General features: G+C 36.1%; 1 protein-coding gene across 2 annotated transcripts in view; it reads right to left on the bottom strand.

Annotated features, from left to right (window-relative positions):
• USP24 (ubiquitin specific peptidase 24) overlaps positions 1-25,038 on the bottom strand; it is a 148,372-nt gene that overhangs the window by 89,870 nt on the left and 33,464 nt on the right. The window contains exons 2-11 of one of the 2 annotated variants that reach the window (XM_004025861.5): positions 20,840-21,005; positions 19,245-19,312; positions 15,252-15,395; positions 14,431-14,553; positions 9,441-9,476; positions 8,759-8,824; positions 5,090-5,155; positions 2,493-2,567; positions 1,762-1,920; positions 142-256 (exon numbers count right to left, since the gene is read on the bottom strand). In XM_004025861.5, coding sequence (XP_004025910.2) covers positions 142-256; positions 1,762-1,920; positions 2,493-2,567; positions 5,090-5,155; positions 8,759-8,824; positions 9,441-9,476; positions 14,431-14,553; positions 15,252-15,395; positions 19,245-19,312; positions 20,840-21,005 — 1,018 coding nt within the window. The remainder of the gene's footprint in view (positions 1-141; positions 257-1,761; positions 1,921-2,492; positions 2,568-5,089; positions 5,156-8,758; positions 8,825-9,440; positions 9,477-14,430; positions 14,554-15,251; positions 15,396-19,244; positions 19,313-20,839; positions 21,006-25,038) is intronic. The other variant, XM_055359172.2, reaches the window with a different exon arrangement.

Here is a 25,038-nt window from a genome sequence, read left to right as displayed (position 1 = left end):
TATTGATTCAAAGCAATAACTTACTATAAGATCATTTAAAGACTAATACAGTCAAAGCAACAATTTTGTATACTTTTTAATACAAAGATATATTATTTAAATTATGTGTTAGGTAATTTTTATTTTTTGAAAGCAACTTACCTTCCAGTGCAATTGACAGAACTGAGTTTTCAACTAGCCAATCTAATAATCTGTCTGTATCTATAGCATTCTTCACAGATTTGGATAAAGTGCTATCTTCTATTAGTTTGGTTACCTAAAAAGATAAGATTATTGTGACTGAGTCTAATATACATTATCAAATATTCATATATATATAGATAGATAATTTTTACAATGTTACAATGTGCTTCAATAACTAGCCAAAATATATCAAAGGCCAGTTATACGAAGTTAACAGACTACCATTTGTGATGTCCCTTTAAAAAGAACATGGAGGGCCAGGCATGGTGGCTCATGCCTGTAATCCCAGCACATTGGGAGGCCAAGGTGGGTGGATCACTTTAGGTCAGGAGTTTGAGACCAGCCTGGCCAACATGGAGAAACCCTGTCTCTACTAAAAATACAAAAGATTAGCTGGGCGTAGTCGTGGGCGCCTGTAATCCCAGCTACTCGGGAGGCTAAGGCAGGAGAATTGCTTGAACCTAGGAGTCGGAGGTTGCAGTGGTCCAAGATTGTGCCACTGCACTCCAGCCTGGGTGACAGAGCGAGACTCCCATCTCAAAAAAAAAAAAAAAAGAACATGGAGTCATTCTTACAGCTGTCATTCCCTGGACCACTGCTAATTGGCTCAGGGATGAACATCTAACCCAAACCTCAACCAGGCACTCCCTCCAAATTTTATATGTGGAAAGTATACAGAAGTGTCAGGAAGACACTTCATATGCAGAAAGAGTGAGTCAGTCCCTCTCCGGTGATGGGAACTGCAGGATGTGAAACATTGGATCTATTCATTGTCTTGATCTCTACCATATGAAAAACGCGAAATGCAGGTAGAGAGGCAGCAAGGCCAACATACTAAGAAAAGCAGGGATGAGACTTGGACATAGTCCTGACATTGGTCAGCTTGCAAATTCTAGTTGTTCTGTTGCCCACATGTGCCCGTCCTTTCTTGTCTGGCTAGTAAACCTTCATTCATGTAAAATAACCCAGCCTCTTTTCAATGAACTCCTCTTTTGGTCTACAATGGTTCAAGATGAGTTTCTTTCACTGGTAGTCAAGAATCCTAACAATACAAAACCGAAGGAAAAAATAACTGAATTATAACTGAACTGCATTGGCTCCATGTGTCACACACCAAAACCAACTGTGCTGTTTCTGTGGATATGATAACAAATTCAGAAAGCTACAGAAAATTATTTCCATCATTTTGCTTTGACCAACACTGCTGGAGTCATTTAGTTTTTGTCCCAACCCCAGTTAGAAGATTTGGTTTAAGTAAACTTACACCTGAAATAAAACAAAATCAACTGTACCCTTAGAGCAAAAGTAAATCTCAAACTGTATATTCTAAGGGATTATATTCTAGGAAATTTCAAAAAAACAGTAAATATTTTAAATATTTCAGATGTAAATTTTGAAAGTAACACAGAAGATGTCTTTACTAACAATTATATACAACATTTTATACAGAATCATTCTTTTTTATATGATTACAATAAATTATTCATATTTCTCAAAATTTTTATATTAATAAGCATACATTTTGGCAGAACTTAGTATCTGTGCATTAAGTCTTGTAGAAACAAATGAAAAACTTACTTCTTTGAGAGAATTCATCTTAGCACTGAAATGTGGTGATTTCAGCATGCGCAATAGAATATCTAGTCGAAGGTCATCCACAATTGTCACCAGATCCGGTTGGAAGCGCATGCAAAGTAACTTAACGGCAGACAAGAGCTCAGGGATGCTAACCAATCTCTTTTATTGAATAAAAACAAAAAACAAAAAAGGAACTGTAAAAACATTTTGATCCCAATTCTTATAACACACACAAGAATATAGGGTAACAATGGTCTGGCAGTATCTGATATTTTACAAGGCCAATTAACTTCATTTTGCTTAGAAACAAAACTTAGCACATGGGTGAGCAGTAAAGGAAAGGGAACGGTCCTGTGAAAAATTTAGGGTAGACAAAATAAGTCATATTAAATTTAAATGGTAAAATTGCTTTAAACAACTCTGGGTAAGTTGTAACACTGTATTATTTTAAAACTTTCTCTATGCCAATTGTGATACCATCAAAATCATGTTAGTAAAATTCTGAATGGTATCACTTACTGGGAACACTGTATTAACTCTATTGACTGAGGTAACAACCACCAATGGTGCTTCAGAAACAGCACTTTTTAATTAGGAAATGTAAAGTTATTTTGATGTGAATGCACGTGACCAGAATTCAAAGAGCATGGTGTGTGAACCCTGTTAAGTCCTGGCTCTGCTTCTGTGAACTAACTGGCACTGGGGCCTATCTGGCTGGAGAAGGCATTTACCTTGTCTTTGAGGTCTTTCTCTTCTACGCTCCGTACATCCTGGATTGTAGTAAGAATGACTGGGTCTAGCATGGGCTGTAGAAATAAAATGCTACAGTTATTAAGAACTCCCGAAGCTGTCCCAAAAGTAGAGAGAGAATACTTCTTCATCTACAATTCACAAAGGAGAAGGTGCAATGAAAAGATAAAAATTTTCATATCAGAGCAGCTACTAACTAGCTAATACTGCCAAATAAACCCTTAACTGACTCTGCTTAATCTTAGGTGCCTCAGCTTCTTTACTATAATATAAGTACATTTTCTGTCATTACTATCTTATAAAGGTAATTTTGAAGAGTGACTCAACACACACAGTCTAACTTTTAAAACACAGCATGAATTGTTTTTATAATAAATATTTTGTGTTTGATTTTTAAAACTGAATATAAACACAGACCATGGAAATTATGCTGTAATATGAATGATTTTTGCTTACTGATGTGAATGAGGCCTATAGATGAAATTCATACAATACACTGCTCCAGAATGGTAACACAACCAGAAAACTAACTCTGAAGAGTATGTGAGAATGGTAAAGTATTAGCTATTAATACATCTAAATTACCACTTCCATCTAAGTAAGAAAATATTTAAAACTTAGCTGATGAAGAAAGAGATAAACAATATTTGGCTGTCAAAGCCAAGAATACATTAGCAATGAGCTAAAATGACATCAGGCAGTTATCCAGATAGAATTTCTTCTTTTACACTTAATGCCAATTGTATAGGAAGGAGAGAGAGTTGTTATGGTTAAGAGAGTCATAGTGTTCTTTTCAGCACATGCTGTTTAATCCTTACTGCAACTCTTGAGACAGCTATTACTATTATGGCCATTCTACAGATTAGGAAATTGAGGCATACAAGTTAAATAAGAGTCTTTTGAAGTCATACAAGTAGCAAGTAGTAGAGACAACTGTTATGTAAGTAACATGTATTATATGAGTTTATTGCTGAATGAATTTAATTTTGGATGGTTTGATATAATTAAAATAAAGATGAAGTCAGATGTGCTTGGTTGGGAATTCATACACTTCTTGTTCTTTTTAAGGTACACTCTGTTTACATATATAAAATCTGGAATTTCTAAAGACCTTAATGTTAGTTAGCAGCTGGGGTATTTATGCTAAATTCTCTTCCACATAGCAAGGCATGAGCAAAGAGCATGTGTTTGAAACCCAATCCTGACCCTGATTATTAAATTATTAATGTTTATTATTAAAATATTAAAAAGTCCAATCACTTTGCCTCTTTATGTCTTAGTGTTTCAACTATGAAATTAATGATATTTATATGCTTAATAAACTGAAGGAACATTAGCTGTTTCTAAAGGTTTTAATATACAGAATGGAGAAATATGTAAACAGCCATCCTATTTCACCTAAAACTCTTGCAGGATTACCTTGACATCTAAAGAAAGCATTTAACATTTAGAAATTACAGAAATTGGCTAGGTACGGTGGCTCATGCCTGTAATCCCAGCACTTTGGGAGGCTGAGGTGGGTGGATCACGAGGTCAGGAGTTTGAGACCAGCCTGGCCAGCATGGTGAAACCCCGTCTCTACTAAAAATACAAAAATTAGCCGGGCATGGTGGCACATGCATGTAGTCCCAGCTACTTGAGAGGTTGAGGCAGGAGAATCGCTTGAACCTGGGAGGCAGAGGTTGCAGTGAGCCGAGATCACACCACTGCACTCCAGCCTGGGCAACAGAGCGAGACTCTGTCTGGAAAAAAAAAAAAAGAAAAGAAAAGAAAAGAAAAAAGAAATAACAGAAATTTCCAGAACCTACTAAAAAAAAAAATCCTATCTCCCTTATTAAAGTGGCACTAAGTAAATGTGATGTTGGAAAGAACAGTGCATTTAAAAACACTGCTCCAGAAGGACACTATGCTTTCAAAACCATTTATGGTGATTTTTTAAAAGCTCTATAAAAGTTATAGGGTCCATAGACTTATTTATAAAAATAAATAAATAGAAGTATTTCAACGTGACATTTTGTTCGGTAAAACTTGTTAACTGAAATGAAGGAAACAGGATAGCAGAATAGGCTTTTAGCATTAGAAAACTGAACACTCACAGCTTTGACTGTTCTATGACCTGCTGACTTACAATCCTACGGAGGTAGGAAATCAGACAAGATGTGCTGTTAAGCTGGTATTCAGAAGTGAGCGACTGAGCCAGTAAGTGAGCCTAGCCGATTTAATACATAAATACTAATCTGATTCAATACATAATGGCATTAAATCCTTAAATAATCCTTGAAGCAAATAAGGATATGCTGCCTACTTTATAGATAAGAAAATGAAAAATAAATAAAAATTATATTTTATAAAATGATAAACTGAAAAGGTAAATGGCCTTCTCAAATGTTAGGTCTCCTATACTTCAAATTATTCAACAATTTTTATTACCTGATGGCATTTTTATTAAAAGGACAGCTAATGTGAAAAAAGGAGTTACTCTGGATTAAAGACCACTCTGAATAACCTGATAAAAAGAAGTTATTACTGTTTGCATATCTTCAATCATATGAAGTAATGTGAAATGGTTTAATCCTACCTGTACCACGGAGGAATTGAGGTACTCTGCACACACTCCTAAGGGCTGAATCAGTGCTGAGACAGCCTGGAAAAAGACAGTGAAGATTAAAAATACATTTGAGAGGATTTTTTTCCTGTCAAAATTAAACAAATCCCTTTTCATGTATCAGAGAAAAGTTTAAATAGTGAGTTGATCAAGTCATGAATAAAAGACTAGAGAAACTAAACTCCTGGATAGAAAGAATTGATATAAAGATGTCAACCCACTTAAATTATTATAGAAATTTAATGTAATTTAAATCAGAATATGTCAATAAAACATCTTTGGAGAATTAGATAAAATGATTTTAAAGTTACATTGTAGAATACTATACATTTTTTTAAAAAAGGAGAGAATAGCTGAGGCATGAAATATTCCTTAAACAAAAAACACTGAAGGCTTACTTGAAGACAATTATAAAACCTTATTAAAATACATCAAAGAAGCCCAAATAAATGGGGAGACACCATGTTTCTAAATGGAAAAGACCATTATTGTAAAAACATCAATTCTCTCTGCACTGACCTATAAATTTAATGCGATTCCAAACATGATCTCAGTAGAATTTTCTACAGCAGAACCTGACAGGTTTACTACACCCAGAACATTAAAAATATGGAAACAATAAAAAATTTTTTTAGAAAAGAATGATACTGGGCAGAAGTGACACTACCAGTAATGAACACAATGTTGCAACAGTACAGAAATGAACCAAAGAATGAATGAATTAATAAATGACTGGAACAGAGGTCCAGAAACAAATCCATTGGCACACGGGCCTTTGATATTATTAAGCCAGCAACTACAAATAATAAGGAAAAGAGAGATTATTCAACAGAGGATCTAACAACAATTGGCTACCTATTTGGAAGAAAATAAAATTAAATCCCTATCTTTTCAAATATACAAAAATAAATTCTAAATGAATTCAAGGACTAAGTTAAAAAAATAAAAATATGAAAGTATAAAAAGAAAAAATATATTTTTATAAACTTGAGGTGGGAGAACATTATCTAAGCAAGTTAGAAAACTTTTAAGCCATCAAGGAAAAATTTGACTACATAAAAGTCTGAAACTTCTATATAGCAAAAGATACCATCAATAAAAATGGAAAGAAGCAAAATACTAGGAGAAAAGATTTACAAATATGCAAAACAGATACAGCATTGATAAGCTTAATATAAAAATAATTCCTAAAAATTAACAAAACACGCCACCCAAAGAGACCTAAATAAACTAGGTCAATTCACAGAAGAAATACAAATAACCAATAATCATATGACAAAATGCTCAAGTTCACAAGAAATCAGAGTATTACATATTAAATAATAAAATACCATTTTTTGTCCATCATACTGGAAAATTAAAGATTGAAAATATTTAGCACTAATGAGACTATTATGAAATGGGTTTGTGGGAGTACTGACGGGCAAAAGCTTTTTAGAAAGACATTTAGCACTGTCAATTATAATTTTAAAACAAATATACAGTTGACCCTTGAACAAACAAGCTTGAATTGCATGGGTTCACTTACATGCAGATTTTTTGAACAAAATGAGGACTGAAAATACAATATTCCTGGGATGCAAAATCTGCATATATGAAGGTTGACTTTTATTATACGTGAGCTCTGCAGGGCTGACTACAGGATTTGAGTATAGACAGATTCTGGTATACCCAGAATCCTGGAACCAATCCCCCAGTATACCAAGGAATGACTGTAATCTTCAATTCAGAAATCTCATTCTCTAGGTATTGATCTTTCAGAAATAGCTGCATGTACATAGAGACATATTTATAAGGAACACTCTCTATAATAGCAAAAACAGAAATAATCCAATGCCCATTAATAAGTGTCTGCATCATGGTATACCATTTGCAGAAATATATCACTTGCAGTCATTAAAAACACTGATAGTACTAACCTGGAAAGATGACCATGATATTATGTTAAATGAAAGTATACAACCAGGTATAGCTTGATAATTTAGGTTTAGGAGAAAAAGAGAGAGAGAGAAAGAACATGCATAGATTTATATAAATTCAGGGAAAAGCCAGAAAGGCATGTGTTAAACTGGTAACCGTTACCTAGGTATGTGTGTGGGGATCAGGAAGAAGGATGAGCAACAACTTTCATTTCTTGTTTTGTACAGGTGTTTTTAACTAGTGGGCTTGTGAGTGATATTTTTTTCTAATATTTTTAAATTCCAAAGTTGTACTCAGACTTAATAATATGGCCTAAATTTATCCTGGGACACAGCCACCTTAACTGGTCAGAAATCCAGCATGTGTGAATTCTAATTATACCTGTCTCCTACACAAGTCCACACCTTTGGAATCTCTCCAATGCCTGAGTGTTACTATCCCCTCAATACAACCTAAACAGTATAATTCTGTGTCAACTGCAGCAGACAACACAACTGTTCTGAAAAATGGTCTGACCTTATGGAAAAATCTTGCAAGACTCTTTAACTTTAGCACATTTGATAATAATGAGGGCTATGCCCAGATTCCCATCTATCTATCCTGAGCCAATTTTCATCCAAGTAGGATAGAAATTTGGGAGTGCTCTGTATTTTTTTTTTTTTTTAACCCTGGATCTGAAGAGGTTTTTCTTTGGTTTTGCTTTTTAAATTGTTATATATTATCTTCCAAGTCAATGAAGCCCTTTCCAACATACTTGATCTATTGAATGGGGATCACAAGGACAGTTCAACAACCTAATTAACTTCCAGGGAAGCAAGTGGAGGCTTCTGCATCAGCGTCTGTGATATGGCAGACATCTGATCTTTAGGATAAACACTGGGTAGCAAGAAAGAGTCAATCTATTACTACACCATCAGTCTCTCTCCTTGAGCATTGCTATTTCCTTCACCCATAGAGGGACCAATAGGAATTGATTAGTCATGGTTTCACAAAAATAACTGCAACTGTAAGCACAATCTGTAACACCTGGGTGTATTATTTTAACACATTATTTTCTGTATTGATCAAATTACAGCAGATAGCGCAGTGTCTTATTCATGCCAAGTACGTAACAGTTTTTAGTTGAATGATTAAAGAATGAAGTGCTCTCAGCAACAAACAGGTCAACAGTGTCTGAAAAATTAAAGATTAGTTATTCCCCTAACTATGAGGTTATGTTTTGAGAAAATGAAGTTGATATGAACACTGTACCTGATGATTCTAAGCTCCCATGGTATAGCCATTTGTTATCTAGAAGTTTTTGTAACACCAAAAAGCTTACTAAACAACTCTGTTAAAAGTATTTTTATTTGTGCCTGACTCTATGCAGTAAATTCTGATTTTATATAATCATTTAACTGAGCCATAAAATTGTTATGCATATATATACTTGCCACATATAGCAACCAACTTTAAACAGCAAGATAATTTCATGTAACCATTACAAATTAAGAGAAAAATACCACAGGTAAAGAAAAAATAGTGAGGAAAAAACTCTACATAGCAATTTGGTTATAATTAGGAGTAAACATTTCTTTGGTTATCAGGACCGTGGAATCTGCTCCTCTAAAGATGAACCTTTAATTTAACATTTAACTTGGCATGTCCAGACCATATCCTCTGGCTGTACACCAACTCAAGTGAAATTAATTTCCAGTGAGCATATACAGTAGTTTAACTTACCCCAAGTTCTATATCTTCTGAATGGAGCTTGGCTTGGATTGCTGCAAATCCACCTAATTCTCCAAACTGAGAAGAAAAAAGGCACACATTAATTTATTTTTCTCTTTAATTTTTTTATTTTGAAAAATTTCTATTGGTACGTAGTAGGTGTATATGTTTATGGGGCACATGAGATGTTTTGATACAGGCATACAATGTGAAATAAGCACATCATGGAGAATGGGGTATCCATCCCCTCAAGCATTTATCCTTTGAGTTACAAACAATCCAATTATATTATTTAAGTTATTTAAAAATATACAATTAAGTTATTATTGACTGCAGTCATCCTATTGTACTACACATATTAATTTTAAAATATTATATATTAATAATTCAAGCAAGGAACTAAAGCTAAAATTCTACTTTATCGTTGTGCTCTGTAACATTGGTCTTGAGAGAATCCTTGCATTGATCCTTCTAATGCTCCTGTGGCATACTGCAGATAGTACTAAGTCCAAAAGCTGATGTTTACCTGCTAGTATTGTACATACAAAAAAAGGAAGAAAATATGAAATCCACTCCTTAAAGCATTTTTTTATTATTCTCTGCAGCTGCCATTTGCTTAATATACCAAACTCTAGGACGTCTCATTAGAAAATTGAAAATATGCTACATGACAATATTAACAAAAGTCATATACCTTATTTACCAAATCCACAACCCATCCATGAGGCTCCTATGAGAAAAGAAAAACAAAATTGAGATGGCAATATAAAAGCTTCCCCATTAACCCTTACATTTCTTTTATCCTAAATGAAAAGTCAGAAGAAAAATTATAAAAGTTTGGAAACTATTTTCAAAGTTTTTTTCCCAAACGCTTCCTAACATGTCTTTAACATTACTGTATATGATTTTGGGAGTCTGTAAGTCTGTATTTTGATGGAACTGCCACAATGTGGAGCATCTGTGCATTTTTGGATAGCTGAGATCAGTTGTTTAAGCTCTCCAACATACAGGATAACCTGAGTTAAATTCTCCAAAAAAGTTTTATTTTAGAAATTAAAACTTAATTATTAACATAAGAAGCAGTAAATCAGCAGAGATTAAAAGTTTTAGTCCCAGTTAGATCATTAATTAATGCTCTTAAGCAAGCTCTATTTTCTCCTCTTTTTCTTTTCTTTTTGAGCATTCACTGTTCTAGGGACTAGATACAGAACAGTGACTACGAAGAGATGTTGTACCTACTTTTATGAAGCTCATTCTAGCAGGGTCAACAAAACCAAGTAGAGCATCATATTCAGAAGACAATTCAAATTGTGCTAAGTCCCACGAAAGGAAAAACAAAAAGGCCTCGAAAGAAAAATAGGACCTTCCTCTACTTGGGGTGGTGGTCATGAAAGACTTCTCTGAAAACATAATCTTTAAAAGACGAGACAGATGTAGCCGTTTAAAGAACAGTCCAGGCAGAGAGGCTAAAATGGCAAAGGTCCTGATGGGGGATGGCAGAAAAGACTCTGCTGTGTTTTAAAAACTCTCCCAGCTGGGACACGGTGAGCCAGGAGTGGCAGAGATGAGGTTGTACAGAGAGGCAAAGAATGTAGATCATGGAGACACTTACAGACCATGATTAGAAAGAAAGCAACAGAAGCGTTTTCAGGAAGAGAGTGTTTTATATTTTAAGGTCACTCTTGCAGTTCTGTGAAGAATGGAATGGAATGGATGAACGGGAGAATGAGACATAGTCAGACACAACCAGTCAGAAGGCCAGTGCAGTGTCTAGATAGTTCACAGCTGTGTGTGGAGAAGGATGGCAGCAGAAGGGGGCGAGAGAGGTCAAATGGAGACATATTAGAGATTAAATCAAAGGACTTGTTTATGGTTTGGTTATTCTTTATTCAAGGAATGAATCCTGGCTGACTCCTATGTTTCTGGCTTGAGCATCTAGATAGATGATGATGTTATTTACTAAAAAGGAGAATAAAGGCTGGAGAGGCAAAATGAAATTCCATTTCAGACACACTAAGTTTGAGAACTTTGTATGGCAACCAAAAGGAGATAATTGACTCTTCAAGTCTGGTATACTCAGAGAAGAGGTTTGGGCCACAGAGATATAAATTGGAGGGTCATCGGCATAAATATGACATTTAAATCCATTAGAGAAAGTGTAGTGAATAAAGAAAGGAAGCGCTGAAGATCAAAACTGGATAGAGGTGAAGGAGTCAACAGAGGAAACATGGCTTGGGGGCAAGCAGAAACACAAGGCACTGCAGTATCCTGAAAGCCAAGCAAGAAATATCTCCAAGAAGGGAGCAACTGGGGTCAGTGCTGTTGATGGGGGTCAAGGGACATTTCTTTCCAATCTGGAAACATGCAGGGGTGTTGGTGTCTTAACGAGAATTATTTCAGCAGATGGTGGATGAAGGCAGAATGGAATGCCCTGAAAAGTTAGTAGACTTCTGTCTAAGTATCCTAAATGGTTCTCCAGCTAAAAATAACACTACTGGATAAAAACACTAAAATATAATATTTTAAAAAATATATTTGAGTTGACAAAAAAAAAAAATAAAAAAGCTCAGAAGCTTAAAACAAAGAGAAAGCAGGAATCCTGTGAGACACGCAGGAAGGCTCTGAAGCCAGCTTCACCCACAGGCAGCTGCAGAGCCCTGGTGACCGTAAGTGTCCATTTGCAGGAGAAAAGGACACCAACCCCAGGTGGGACAGGGTGACTCAAGAAGGAAATGCAACGCAAAGCTGGAACTAAAGGGCTACATCCTTGGTGTCAGATGAACTGAAATAGATTTACCTGTGGAAAGGGAAAATAAGGATGCCTAAAGGGAGAAAAAAATTCTCCAAGAATTCATAACCACAGAATTGCCCTCATATGGCTTTACTGCTCAAATTCACACTGACATTATGGTCTGAAAAACCTTAAGTTGATAATTTATTCTAAAATGGTCACAAACTGTAGTGCTTCCAGGCACTTACCAAAAAGTACATCCTTTTTGGAAGAAAGAACTTTCAACTTAAGCCTCAAACTGCCCCCTCCTAGATTAAATGCTAAGAAATATGAGTTCACAGAAAAATGAACAAACAAATAAGTATACATATACTTCCATACACCTACATACATACACAAAGCAAGTGAGTAAAAGCCAGCAGAATCAGACTTGTAGATATCAGGCACAGAATATAAAGTAAACATTAAACAAATTAGGGCTTGAAAATACGAGTTAAGAACATGAGACAATACAAAATGAAACAGTAAAAAAACCAAAATTTATATAAATGAAAAATTCAGTAACCGAAATTAAAGACTTAAATAAACAAGTTAAACAGCAAAGTAGATATAAATTAAAAAAAAATCCGTGAATTGTACTACTATAGATCTGGAAAAAAGTTATCACAATTGCAACACAAGGAGACAAAAAAATGGAAAATGTGAAAAGGTGTTAAGGGTCACAGAGGACAGAATGAGTCAGTCTAACATGTATCCAATCAAGTTTCAGAAGAAGAGAGACTAATGGGGAAGAGGGAATATTTTAAAAGATAAAGGCTGAGAAATTTCCAGAATTGATGTAAGACATTAACCCTAGATTCAGAAGCCCAATGAACCTGAAGCAAAATAAATAAAAAGAATACCATGGTTAATCACATTACAATCAAATTTACAAACATTAAGGAGAAAGAAAAGATTTCAAAATACAGCCATGGAGGAAAGAGAGACTTCTAATAAAAGAACCACAGTCAGATCAATAGCCAACTTCTCCACAGCAATAATCAAAGCCACAAGACAGTGAAATGGTTATCTTTAATATTCTGAGAGAAAAGAAATATCATCTAGACTTTTGAACCCAGTGAAAATACATACTTCAAGGAATGGGAAATAAAGTAAAGTTCAGGCCATCAAAAACCAAGACTTACCCACAAACAGAACCTTACTAAAGGATTCTTTATAGAATGCACTATCAACTTTACCGGGTAAAAAATGATAGGAGGGGACTAAGACAATGCACAAGTAAAATAAAGAGGTAACGAATCATTTAAGAGGGGAGCGAGCACATGCAACATTCTAAGGTCTTTATGTACTGCTCAAGGAGGAGAAAGATACTAGTGAAATTTAGATTTTGTTTAGTAAGTTAACATTTTAGGATAACCACTGAAAGAATAACTGAGAGGGAGGACATGGAATCTTCAGGAGGTCTGGTTGGGAAGGGGAGCAGAGGACCATACAGAGGGATATGATATTAAAGGCAGAATATTTAAAGATGGGAAATACTAGATCATGTTGCATACAAGAGTAACAATCCCAACAGTGAGGGAAAGATTGAGGATACCAAAGAAAAAATAGAAAGCTGAAGGAGGAATATGCTTGAGAAGGCAAGAGAAGAGGGGATCTAGAGGAGAGAGAATTCCTTTGTGGTAATGAGAGGAAACACAAAGACTGCACCTTTCTGGGTCTCAGTGGATGCATACGTAAAGTGAAAAAAAGAGAATGAATACCTGCTGAGCGCTCACTAGAGTGAACCACCATGTTCAGTATTTCTATGTATATTTGTCACTTGATCTTCACAACACATCTGAAGAGAAGAGTTTAGCATTTGGGGAGGCAATACCGCATATGGTTAAAGAACACAGACTAGCTGCCTGCATGGGTTCTCCCTGTAACTAGGTATGTGGACTTGGGCAAGTACTTCACTTCTGTCTGTTTCAGTTCTCACCTATGAAATGGGGGTAAAAATAGTACCCAACTCAAAGAGCTGTTGTGGGGATTAAATTCCAAAGTACATATTCACTGTCCTTTCCACTCAGCTTTTTCCTCCTCTCTGGGGAACTGTCTGACTCCCCAAGGTGGCAATAACTACCCCTTCCCCTGGATTCTACGCACAGTACATATTATTATAATTCCACCTACTATTTATCATGCTGTCATTTTTTTGTTTTCGTATTTCCTCCACTATACTACAAGCTAGTAATCACATCTTATCACTGTTTATATTAAAAGACAGGACTGTGTACTTATGTTTATATCTCAAACTTAGAATAATGCCAGACACATAGTAAATGTTAAATAAATGATTGCTGACCTAAACCTCTACTTCCACTAAAGCAATGAACAAGTTTTCTATTGATTAAACTCAACTTCTTTCAACTGTTTCTGAAACCAAACAGTGTTTTAACTAAAGGACCGTTTAGATTATCTACTTCTTGTGAGTATACTCTTATTGGCAGACTGTAGTCTTTTGATATAAAATATACTGGTTCCAGGCCTGAAAAAGCAAGTTTTAATGCATATGAAGTTCAAAAGAAAATATATATGAGATTAAGTACTAGATTATTTTTTCTAGGTACAAGTAATCATTTTAAATGCTATAGTCTCTCAACTCTCTCTAAGAAACTGGAACACCAATTAAACTGGGGTTCTGATAATCTAATAGATGACGCTAAAGACATTTCTCATTTTACTAAATATCATTTCAAACCTATAAAATTCTTCATGATATTAGTTAAGAGCTATGGAAAAATTATGCACTGTCTGAAAAAAAATGTAGGCAATTTTATGAGCCAGATGGGATATTTGTCATTTTTCAGATTGTTTTAATCCTCCCATGTAACTTGTCTTTTTTATAGCACAGAAAATCTTCTTTTTCAATACATTTTTCTATAAAAAGATGAAACTAAATGATGTTTACCTTTTGGAAAGTCGATACAGGTGAAACAGCAAACATATTTCCCTCTCCAAACACTTCTGCCCAATTCCTTTGAGACACTTTCATTCTGTTTTTAAAATGGTATTCATTATCAGGATTGAAAGCCTAGATTCAAAGAGAACACAGAAACATTATTATCTATTTCTATAGCAACACATATTAGCATTAGAAAAGAAGATAAAAATATAGCCTTGGACTCCCCTCATTAATGGGATCTTTCAAGAATACACCGAAAGCATACGCCTTAGCTAGTGCAGAAGTGCTAAGAATTAATGTGCTATTCTCCTGTCCTGTTCAGTGTTCACTGTGAAGGAAGAGGAGGAGGTAACAGGATAAGAGGTCTGACTCAAGGCAGTGTGATGCCAATGCCCCAAGTGTGCTAGGGCTACCAGGGATGAGATGAGGAACAGAGGCACTGAGGGCAGAAGTCAGGAGGGGAAAATATGAGGGTTCCTTCTTCATGCAGCTACTGTTACCTGTTGGGGGAAAAGGCCAGAAACCAAACTCCATCTACATGAACACTCCATATGAAAGTATTTAAGACATGAATAATCGGGGAGAGGTAAGAGAAAGGCATTTAATCATTCTCTAAGTTGAAAAACCCATTAAAATTAGAAAAGTACTTCTTTCAAACTGAGAACACAAGATGGTTGCTCTGCTTTTAAAATAAAGACAAAGGATCCTAACAGCTAATATCCTTAACGATAAAATCATTATCACTCATTATTAATCACAAGTCAGAGAACAGCAAGTATTTTAAACAAAATCAAAACACAAAGTACTTAATTTTAGAGATACTATACCATTGTAAGCACACCCAGGAGACCAATGGGAATTGGATCTTGTTTTATTCTCTCTGCGACCAGTTCTATTAATAGCATCAACATGTTGTAAATTCCTTCATGAATTTCAGTACCCCACTTGTGAACAGCACTTGATGTCAGGAGCTATAAAAACATAAAGGGCAATCTAGAGTCTAACTTGAAAAAAGAAAATAAATCTACAGTTTATCAAGTCCATCTCAAATAAGTGAGAGATTATGATGAAAATACTTTTTTATGTAGATGATTGGCTTTTAAAAGACCCATAGCTGTAGTTCATCTACTTGCCCATTTATTTCAAAGTCAATACAGAGTTTTGCTTTTGAATTTTAATTCTCTTGCATGAAAGCACTTTGTTTAAAAGAAAAATTTTATTTGGTCCTCTACTTTTCATAATTACAAAGGTAGGTCAAACGGTGCAGAGCAAGGTAAAAACCTGAGATCAATTCCAGTATTACTGTTTTCTAGCTGTGTGGCCTTGAACAAATTTGCCTGAGTTCTCAAAGGCTCATTTCTCTTATCTCTAAAGAGGCATAACTCCTACCTACTTCATACAAATGTTATGAGGATTAAAAGATATAACAAATATGAAAGCATTTTATAAATGGTAAGGCATTATTAATATATCTTGATGGCTGGCTGTCCATATTAATATTTCTGGAACCTAAGAAATGAATGCTGTATTGCATGGATTCTAACATACATATCCTTTTAATATTTTTTAACATCTCAGAAATAGGATAATTTTTTTCTACCTGTTGACTAGATGACAGCAGGACTCAGAATGTGAAAAAAAATCTTAGAAATATCTTAACAGTTTATTTGGCTTACATTTTCCTTTTTGGTAGGTACAAAATAATATTTATTTTTTTAATTATTTAAGCAAATCTAAATTAGCTCTAAGTTTTAAGACATTAAACTGTTTGCTTTGCAGCTATGTTTCTTAAACATAAAACATCAAATATAAAACAATGGTACAAATCTTATAATTAGATACTTTCTTAGATTCCTTAAAAAGTAGAGAAATTGAATGCCCTTAATTCTCAGTCTTCTGGTCTTTGGGGAAGTGCAGAACAAGTGCCAGAACAAGAAATGAAAAATCAAAGGATTTCACTTAAATTGGTATGGTGGTTTCATGTTTTTGTAAGATTTTTCAAAGGGAAAATACTATGCAACAAATATTCAAAGGGAAAATACTATGCAACAAAAATTTCATCTTGGCCTCACTGAGAACCTCTTTAAAAAGAGCAGGCTGGAAGAGCCCAAACTGTAATAGCTGCAGAGAAAAACCTCGGTTCCAGATTTTCTAAATACTAATTAGCCGCACTACTTGCTCAAATTAGCAGAAGTCATAAGACTGATTTTATGTAAACCAGTAAGTTACTATTTTTTGCAGAATTTTTTTTGCCTAACTATATATTCCTCCTATAGTTAAAAATTAAATAATAAAGCAAAACAAAGCAGAGATTACCAATTAAGAAGCTTCAAGTGACTACAAAATAAAAATGTATGTGGATTAAGCAGCAATCCCTCTGGCACCATTCCATTTGCTCATTTTTCACTTTGAAAATGCAATTCTGCCTACATTCTAGAAGAGATAGGGAAAGGCAGGCAGTACCTTGTGGAGAAGATGCACACAAGGTTTAAACATAACCATGCACTATGGTCAAACCTGAATTATCTTCTCTGTCTGAATACACTAGTAAAAATCCAGGCTAGCCTGAAGGTAAAAGGTGAAGAAGGTGGAAATGACAACAAAGCTCCTTTGTGCACCTTATTTATGTAATCACATATCATTCATACCCTTACTTCTAAAAGAAAATGTGTGACAGCTCGTGAGAAAAGCCTGGGGAATTGGGGAGAGGGATGGTCATCGAACCGGGAAACACAGCTAGGTAAGTAGTACCAATTATATCAAATCCTACTGAGTTTTCTGGCAGACAAGCCTAAAGGCACACAGAACTCTAGCTCTTCTGATTTAATAAAAGAAAGTATGCCTAATTGACGGGGAGGAGAACCTTTTTAATAGCTCTAAAGTGCAAGAGAATTTAATATTTTTACTTTAACAAAACTGAATAACATAAGGCATGGTACCTTTGTACTCACAGTTTTACAGAAAAATGACCAACCATGTGACCATTTATTATACTGCTCCTAACAGCTGAAGGCATGAGACAAAACAGTTTTCTGAAGTATCTCTGTACAGAGTTAGAGTGTTATATTCCAAATATGCAACTTGCTGGTGAATGGACTGGATACACGGATTTCTGGATCTGGAGATCCTCAACCTTGAATAAGTCCTTTTCCACAACTCTGAATACACTTTTCCTTTTAAGTTTATGCATCCACTGTGATGTGTGTCACAGTATGTTACAATATAACAATTTTGCTATTTTTATTTTACTTTTTTTAAATTTTGTAGAGACAGGGGTCTCACTATGTTGCCCAGGCTGGTCTGAAACTCCTGGCCTCAAGATGTCCTCCCGCTTTTGGCCTCACAAAGTGCTGGGATTATAGTGCGAAGCACTGGGCCTAGCCAATTTTGGATTTTTTAAAAGCTGCTGTAATTCTTAAAAGCTTAAAATTATTTTAAACTACAAACTGATGGATGAGCTAATCTAAAATGAAGATAAATCTTCATTTCATATAATCTTTGCCCAAATGACAATTTGAAAAGATTTCTCCATTTTTTAAAAAATGAAGCTACTTTTGCTTCTAAAATTAATTATATGTATTTTTTTAAGGATTGAATCACGGGAGATTCTGCCTACCAAAATGCAACTGGGAATAACTATTTGCAAATGAACTCTTTGTTTTACTGGGTCTCTTTTTTTTTTTTTTTTTTGAGACGGAGCCTCGCACTGTCACGCGGGCTGGAGTGCAATGGTGTGATCTTGGCTCACTGCAACCTCCACCTCCTGGGTTCAACAGATTCTCCTGCCTCAGCCTCCTGAGTAGCTGGGATTATAGGTGCCCACCACCAGGCCCAGCTAATTTTTTGCATTTTTAGTAGAGATAGGGTTTCACTATGTTGGCCAGGCTGGTCTTGAACTCCTAACCTTGTGATCTGCCTGCCTTGGCCTCCCAAAGTGCTGGGATTACAGGCGTGAGCAATTGCACCCGGCCTTACTGGGTCTTAAGATAAATGCAAACATTACCCATCTGTAGTTCTAGTGACTTATTTACATATTGGACAAAAATGGGTGTCAAAATCCAGCAGTTAAGCCAGCAAAAGAATCATTCATTGCAACTTTTCTGAGCTCTTTCTATGAGCTAGGCACTTAGTTATATGCTGGGGGAAAGGGCAGTATGTTAACAGACACAGTCTTTGCTCTAATGAGGATTCAAGGCTCATCTGCTAAAAAGGGAGGCTGATTTAGTCTGTTTTTAGAAACACAATTCTTGTGATCTCCCATTCCCATTGTTAAGAAACACTGCTTTCTAAGAGATGTGACCCGAATGGAAGCAGGCATATCACTCTGGCTCTAATAGAGGTGGTGCCTTATGCATGTCAGTGAGAATACCTAGTCAATCTTTTAGTAGTTTAAAATGTCTTCTCCTGTCTCACACACTTAAAATGGCTCATATTTTGATAAGTATATACTGTCTTTCTAAGTGCCACAAGTCTTTGTTTACTAATATGTGCAATATCCTAGTATAATTAAGTCTTAATCTATTAAGTCTAGTATAATTAAGTCTTCATCTATTCTTTAGCAATTAAATAGTAGGAAGTATTTATTATTAATAAAAGTTATATTTAACCAAAGACACATACAGACAATATAAAAGAAGTAAATCATTTATAAGCCCCAAATTCAGAGTTCCGTTTTTCATATTAGAGGATTCCTCAGTTGAACAAGATTCATAAACTGGTCTTATACATAAAAAACTAGAATTAAAACAAAAAGCTTCTCTTCCTTCACCCCGCCCCCACCCCGACACACACAAAATATCACAGCAGCACATTTTTCTTACCTTTTTAAATGCTTCAGGCATACACCTATCCATAAACCTTCTACAATTCTCATCAGACTCGGAAAGACCTTAGTAAAATGCATGAAATAATATACTTTATTTAAGTCAGACTCAGAAAGACCTTAGTAAAATGAATGAAATAATACACTTTATTTAGGTCTTTGGTAGTTCGTAAAAATCATATACATCATTCTAAATTCATACATATGGAACTATGTCATAGGAACCTTAGTTCTTATGAAATTATTAAAAGTAGAATATATACCTTTGATGAAGGAAAGGCTGAGAAATAACCATAGCATTAGATTAAATAAATACCAATTGAACTGAAATGGTTGAACTTACATTTCCATGTCAGAGTAACTTCAATGATCTGATTAAATAGCTAATAAAACACCAACAGCAGCTACTTACTAGCCATTATTATTTCCCTAAAAAGTTCTATAGAAACACAAATATTTTCTAATCCCAGAGCTTTGGGAGGCCGAGGCAAGAGGATCACTTGAGCCCAAGGGTTTGAGACCAGCCTGGGCAACACAGTGAAACCCCGTCCCTACAAAAAATAAAAAGCTGGGTGTGGTGGTGCTTGCCTGTTGTCCCAGCTACTTGGGAGGCTGAGGTAGGAGGATCACTTAAGCCTGGGAGGTTGAGGCTGCAGTTAGCCATGACTACGCCATTGCACTGCAGCCTAAGCAACCCTGTCTCAAAAATCAAAAAACAAAAACAAAAAAAACAAAAAAAACAAAAACAAAAACCAAAAAACCACACAAATATTTGCAATAAATGCCTAAATTACTCTTCTTCCCTAAAACAAACCAATGAACTCCATTACACAGATCTGTGTCTGGCACAATTCACATAGTAAGTGATAAATACTTGCTAAGTGAATGAATAAATTCCCTGTAAAATCATCTTTTGGAAAAAGTACATTTTTTTATTAAACTCAATAATAGGTTTTGCTTATCATTGGGAATACTGCTAAACACACTCTCTTTTTTTCAGACCCACTGCCTAGAATAGTACCTAGATCCTAACAGGTGCTCAATAAATGCTACTGCTGAGAAGCCAGTCAGAAATACACCATATTCTGGCCATATTCATTTCATAACTGAATTCAATATGAAAAAATAAGTTATTTTCTCTTTTTTTAGTACAGGTGTTCATACTGACACCCACTCTTCCAATCTATTGATATTTTATTATTTTAATAGCTTGATATTTATAAAGCTTAAAACAATGTCGGGTACTTATTAAGCACAAGTTTGTTAAATAAATATAACTTTCTTCTCTTAAAAAAAAAAAAGCTGTTGAATTGATGAGCCTTAATTTAAAGTATTCCAAGCTTCTGTGGAAAAAGTTAATTTCAATTTCCATTAAGCTTTTCAATTATATTTTAAATAATCTTATACTCTGTCAAAGGTAGAAGAAAACAATTAATTTGGTTCAAAGCTTTTCTTCTGCAGGAGATAAGCAAAGACTAAGAGAATAAATGATCTGTCCAATAACACACAGCTAGGCAACAACAAAGGCTAAGATTAAACTCAGGCCTTCTATGAAACAAATGTCCTCATGTGTTCTAAGGTCTGAAAACTTACCAAGTCTTGCTAGGTAGGTAGATGCCAACAGGCATTTGCCTAGTGATTCTTCTCGCTTGTAAGGGATGGACCAATGATCAGTCAAAACACGGCTTTCCAGTTCATATAAATTTGTTGTAGGGAATTCAATTCCTTCCCCTGAGCAGTTTCCATTCTCATCATTCTTCTGACGAAAAGGGATTAAGATAAAAAGCAAATAAACTAATTAGTGATTACTCTAAAAATTTCCTATGTAACACAGAGCAGATACTGAATCAATGGTAGCTATTAATACCAATAGCATGGATTCTACCTTTCTTTCCTATAATCACATCTTTCACCAAGAATATCTCAAATATTCTCAACTTTTATCATTTTGGCCTCTCTACTCACTCGCTTAGAAGGTGACCTCATCTCTTTCTTTAAAAATGAACTGTCCAGGCCAGGCGCAGTGGCTCACACCTGTAATCCCAGCACTTTGGGAGGCCGAGACGGGTGGATCACGAGGTCAGGAGATCGAGACCATCGTGGCTAACATGGTGAAACCCCGTCTCTACTAAAAATACAAAAAAATTAGCCAGGTGTAGTGGCGGGCGCCTGTAGTCCCAGCTACTCGGGAGGCTGAGGCAGGAGAATGGCATGAACCCGGGAGGCGGAGCTTGCAGTGAGCAGAGAGCTGAGATTGCGCCACTGCACTCCAGCCTGGGCAACAGAGCAAGATTCCGTCTCAAAATAAATAAATAAATAAATAAATAGAACTGTCTAGGCCGGACATGGTTGCTCATGCCTGTAACCCTAGCACTTTGGGAGGCCGAGGCGGGAGGATCACTTGAGCTCAGGAGTTCAAGACCAGCCTGAGCAACAGAGTGAGACCCTGTCTCTCTACAAAACAAACCAAAACAAAACAAACAACAACAACAAAAAAAAAACTGCCCATTTCTCATGATAAAATATCAAATGCTTGCCTTCATCAACAACCCTCCTGTCTTCACATTTCTTTTCTCACTGAGGGGATAAATTCTTCAAAGAGGTATCTATATTTGCCATCTTCATCTCCACACCACTGACTCATTCCTGACAACACCCCAATCTGGATTCGAGAGTCCCTATTCTCCAAAATGGCTACTGTTAAGTTCATCACTGAACTTTATTTCACTAAATCCAATTACATCTCAGTCCTAACCTTACCTCTCAGGAGTATCTGACCTTCTGCCCACTCCCTCCTCTTGAAATGCTGGCTTCTTTTCCCTGCCTCCTAGAACAGCACACTCTCTGTTCTCCTCCCATGGGTCTGGCTGTTCTAGTCTGTCTCCTCTTCTGGTACATCTTCGTCTTCCTAGTCATCAAATACTTCAGTTCCTCAAACCCCAGTGCTAAGCCGCCTTCTCTTTTTGTTCCTGTCGATTTCTCTGGTTGACCATATCCACACTCCAGATGTCAATTACCTCCTATCTGTAGATGACTCATACATTTCTATCTCCAGGTTAGACTTCTCCTCTGAGCTTCAGACCCACAAATGCAACGGCCTATTTGACATCTTCTCTAATTCAATGTTTGCCCCAAACCAAATTCATGATCCTTCCCCCGTAAATCCTGGTCCCCTTCTTGTATTCTTCATCCCAGTGAATGGCACCAGATTCATCTAGTAACATAGCCAGAAGCCAGGGGATCATTCTTAACATTTTGTTCTCCCATCCCCATTCCCAGGACCTGGTGATTGGACCTCATACATTTCTCTCCAATTCCATTCTTAACACTTTGTTCTCCCATCCCCAGGACCTGGTGATTGGACCTCATACACTTCTCTCCAATTCCATTCTTAACACTTTGTTCTCCTATCCTCATCCCCAGGACCTGGTGATTGGACCTCATACATTTCTCTCCAATTCCTCTACTTCTGTCCATCTCCACAGCTACCACCTAGCCCTGGTTTATGCCTAGATTACTTCACCAGCTCCCTAACTGGTCTCCATCTGCCTCATACACACATTTACTTTTCATACTGATCTTCATAAAGCACTAATCTGACGTTAACCTTAAAATCTTCATGGCTTTCCTCTGTTCTTAAGATAAGCCTAAATCATGTTTAAAATATTTTACAAGGCCTTGAATGGTCTATCCCCTAACTCACTCTCTCTAGCTTTCTGCACTCCAGATCATTTCTCTGGGATTTAGCTTCTTGTCAGGCATAATGCTTCATGTATCGGACTATTTTCCCAAAAGGCCACAGCAGTATTTCTGGCCCCACATACTCTTCCAGAACCTTGTCTCTCTTCATAATAAAGTGGCATTTACTTCCCCTGGATCTGAACCAGGGTGGAACTTTGTGTGTGCATGCTTCGGTGAATAGAATACAGCAGAAAGAGACATGTCTAAGCCTAGGTCATGAAAGGCAATACAGCTTCCTCCTGGTTCTCTCTCGGGACACTCCCTCCTGCAACATGGACACCATGTCCTGAGGGAACCCAGGCTAAATGCAGAGGGCCCGTATGGTTGTTTTGTCCAATAGTCTCACTAAGGTCTCATTGGACAACCAGCCCCTGAAGGCCAGAGGAGGAGCCTTCACATGAGGCCAGCCTACAGTCATCAAGTCATCCCCAGACTTAGTCTTCCAGCTGAGGTTCTCAGTATCATGGAGCAGAGATAAACTGCTGTCTGAATCCCATCCCCACAGAATCTACGGGCACAATCAATGGTTGCTTTACGCCACTATTCCTGAACTCATCTTTCTGTTCTCTTTAACCTACTTAACTCCTACACATCTTTAATTCTTTCAGGGAAGCCTTTCCAGAATTTCTAAAATAGACAAATTCCTTCAGTTATCATATACCCTTACCATCCTCAACCGCTCCTTCACAGCACTACTCACAGGTGTAATTTTACATTTATCTGTGACTTGTTTGCCCCTCACTAGACCAAGCTGCCTAAGGGCATGGACCTTATCTATTTTTGACCACCTCTGTATCTCTAGAAGCTGGTACCTAGCATAAAGTAGGTAATTAATAAATATTGTTAAATGGAAAAATAATCCATATGAAGCTTCAACTATTAATAGGGTAACTGCCAGACTTTCCTTCAGTTCTCACCATGCTAATTTGTAACAAAGCAAACAGGACCCCAAATTGCCTAATACCCACACTAGTTTGTATTTTTTTTTTGGAAACCTACATATCCTCACAATTTACTATATAATTTAATCATTACAAAATAAAATAATCCCATTTAAAAATCATGTTTAACCTCAATGAAGAAAAAGATCATAAATATAAAGCAGAAATCATAAAACACAGAAGAAAACTAACTTCAATGCCATATCAATGATATCTAAAGAAATCCAACACATTTCTCCCCCCACCCCAACAAAGTCTGTAACTAAATAAAACAAAAAACAGGAATGTAATTAAGCATAGAAGACAATGTAAATTGGACAAGGGTAGAAGGAGGGGGTGATGAACTAAGTACGCTTAGAATCACAATGCATGGGAAAAATTCAGTTTTTAAAGCATAACACTTGTCAGAAATACATTTAATTCATAAGTACTATAAGTAAGCCAATTTTACTTAAAGAAACCTGATAGGACTCAAATAGTAAAAAATTTAACATAGTTTTAAATTTGCACACATGTGAAATGCTTAAATTTATTACCTTAGGATTAAAGTGGAATTAAGTCATATAAAAACAAAAAATTTCACTTGGCTGATTCCTAAGTGGGTATACGTCATTACTATGGAGTATCTATCATTAATTTCTATAGAGTTAATATATCAAATTATACATAAAATCATCAAATGTACTCAGTAGATGTAAAAACTAGAGCCTCTTTGGTGAAAGAAACAAAAGTCCCCTAGCATCATCAGTGTTAAGGACTGAATTGTGTCTACTCCCCCAAATCCAAGTCATCAATTGAAGCCCTAACTCTCAATGTGACTATATTTGGAGATAGTGCCTTTAAGGAGATAAACAAGGTTAAATGAGGTCATAAGGGTAGGGCCCTAATCCAACAAAACTTGTGTCTTAATGAGAAGGGGAAGAGACATCAGAGATCTCCCTGTTTGTCAATGCACAGAGGAAAGGCCAGATGAGGACACAGCAAGAAGGCAGCCCAGAAGAGAATCCTCACCAGAAACCAACTCTAATGACTTCTTTTTTATTTTTATTTTTTTTGAGACGGAGTCTCGCTCTGTTGCCAGGCTGGAGTGTAGTGGCACAATCTCGGCTC

This window comes from Gorilla gorilla, chromosome 1 (genome assembly GCF_029281585.2).
Source record: "Gorilla gorilla gorilla isolate KB3781 chromosome 1, NHGRI_mGorGor1-v2.1_pri, whole genome shotgun sequence".
NCBI classification, from domain to species: Eukaryota; Metazoa; Chordata; class Mammalia; order Primates; family Hominidae; genus Gorilla; species Gorilla gorilla.
The sequence above is the reverse complement of the archived record's forward strand: the minus strand, read 5'-3'. Positions and strand labels throughout refer to the sequence as shown.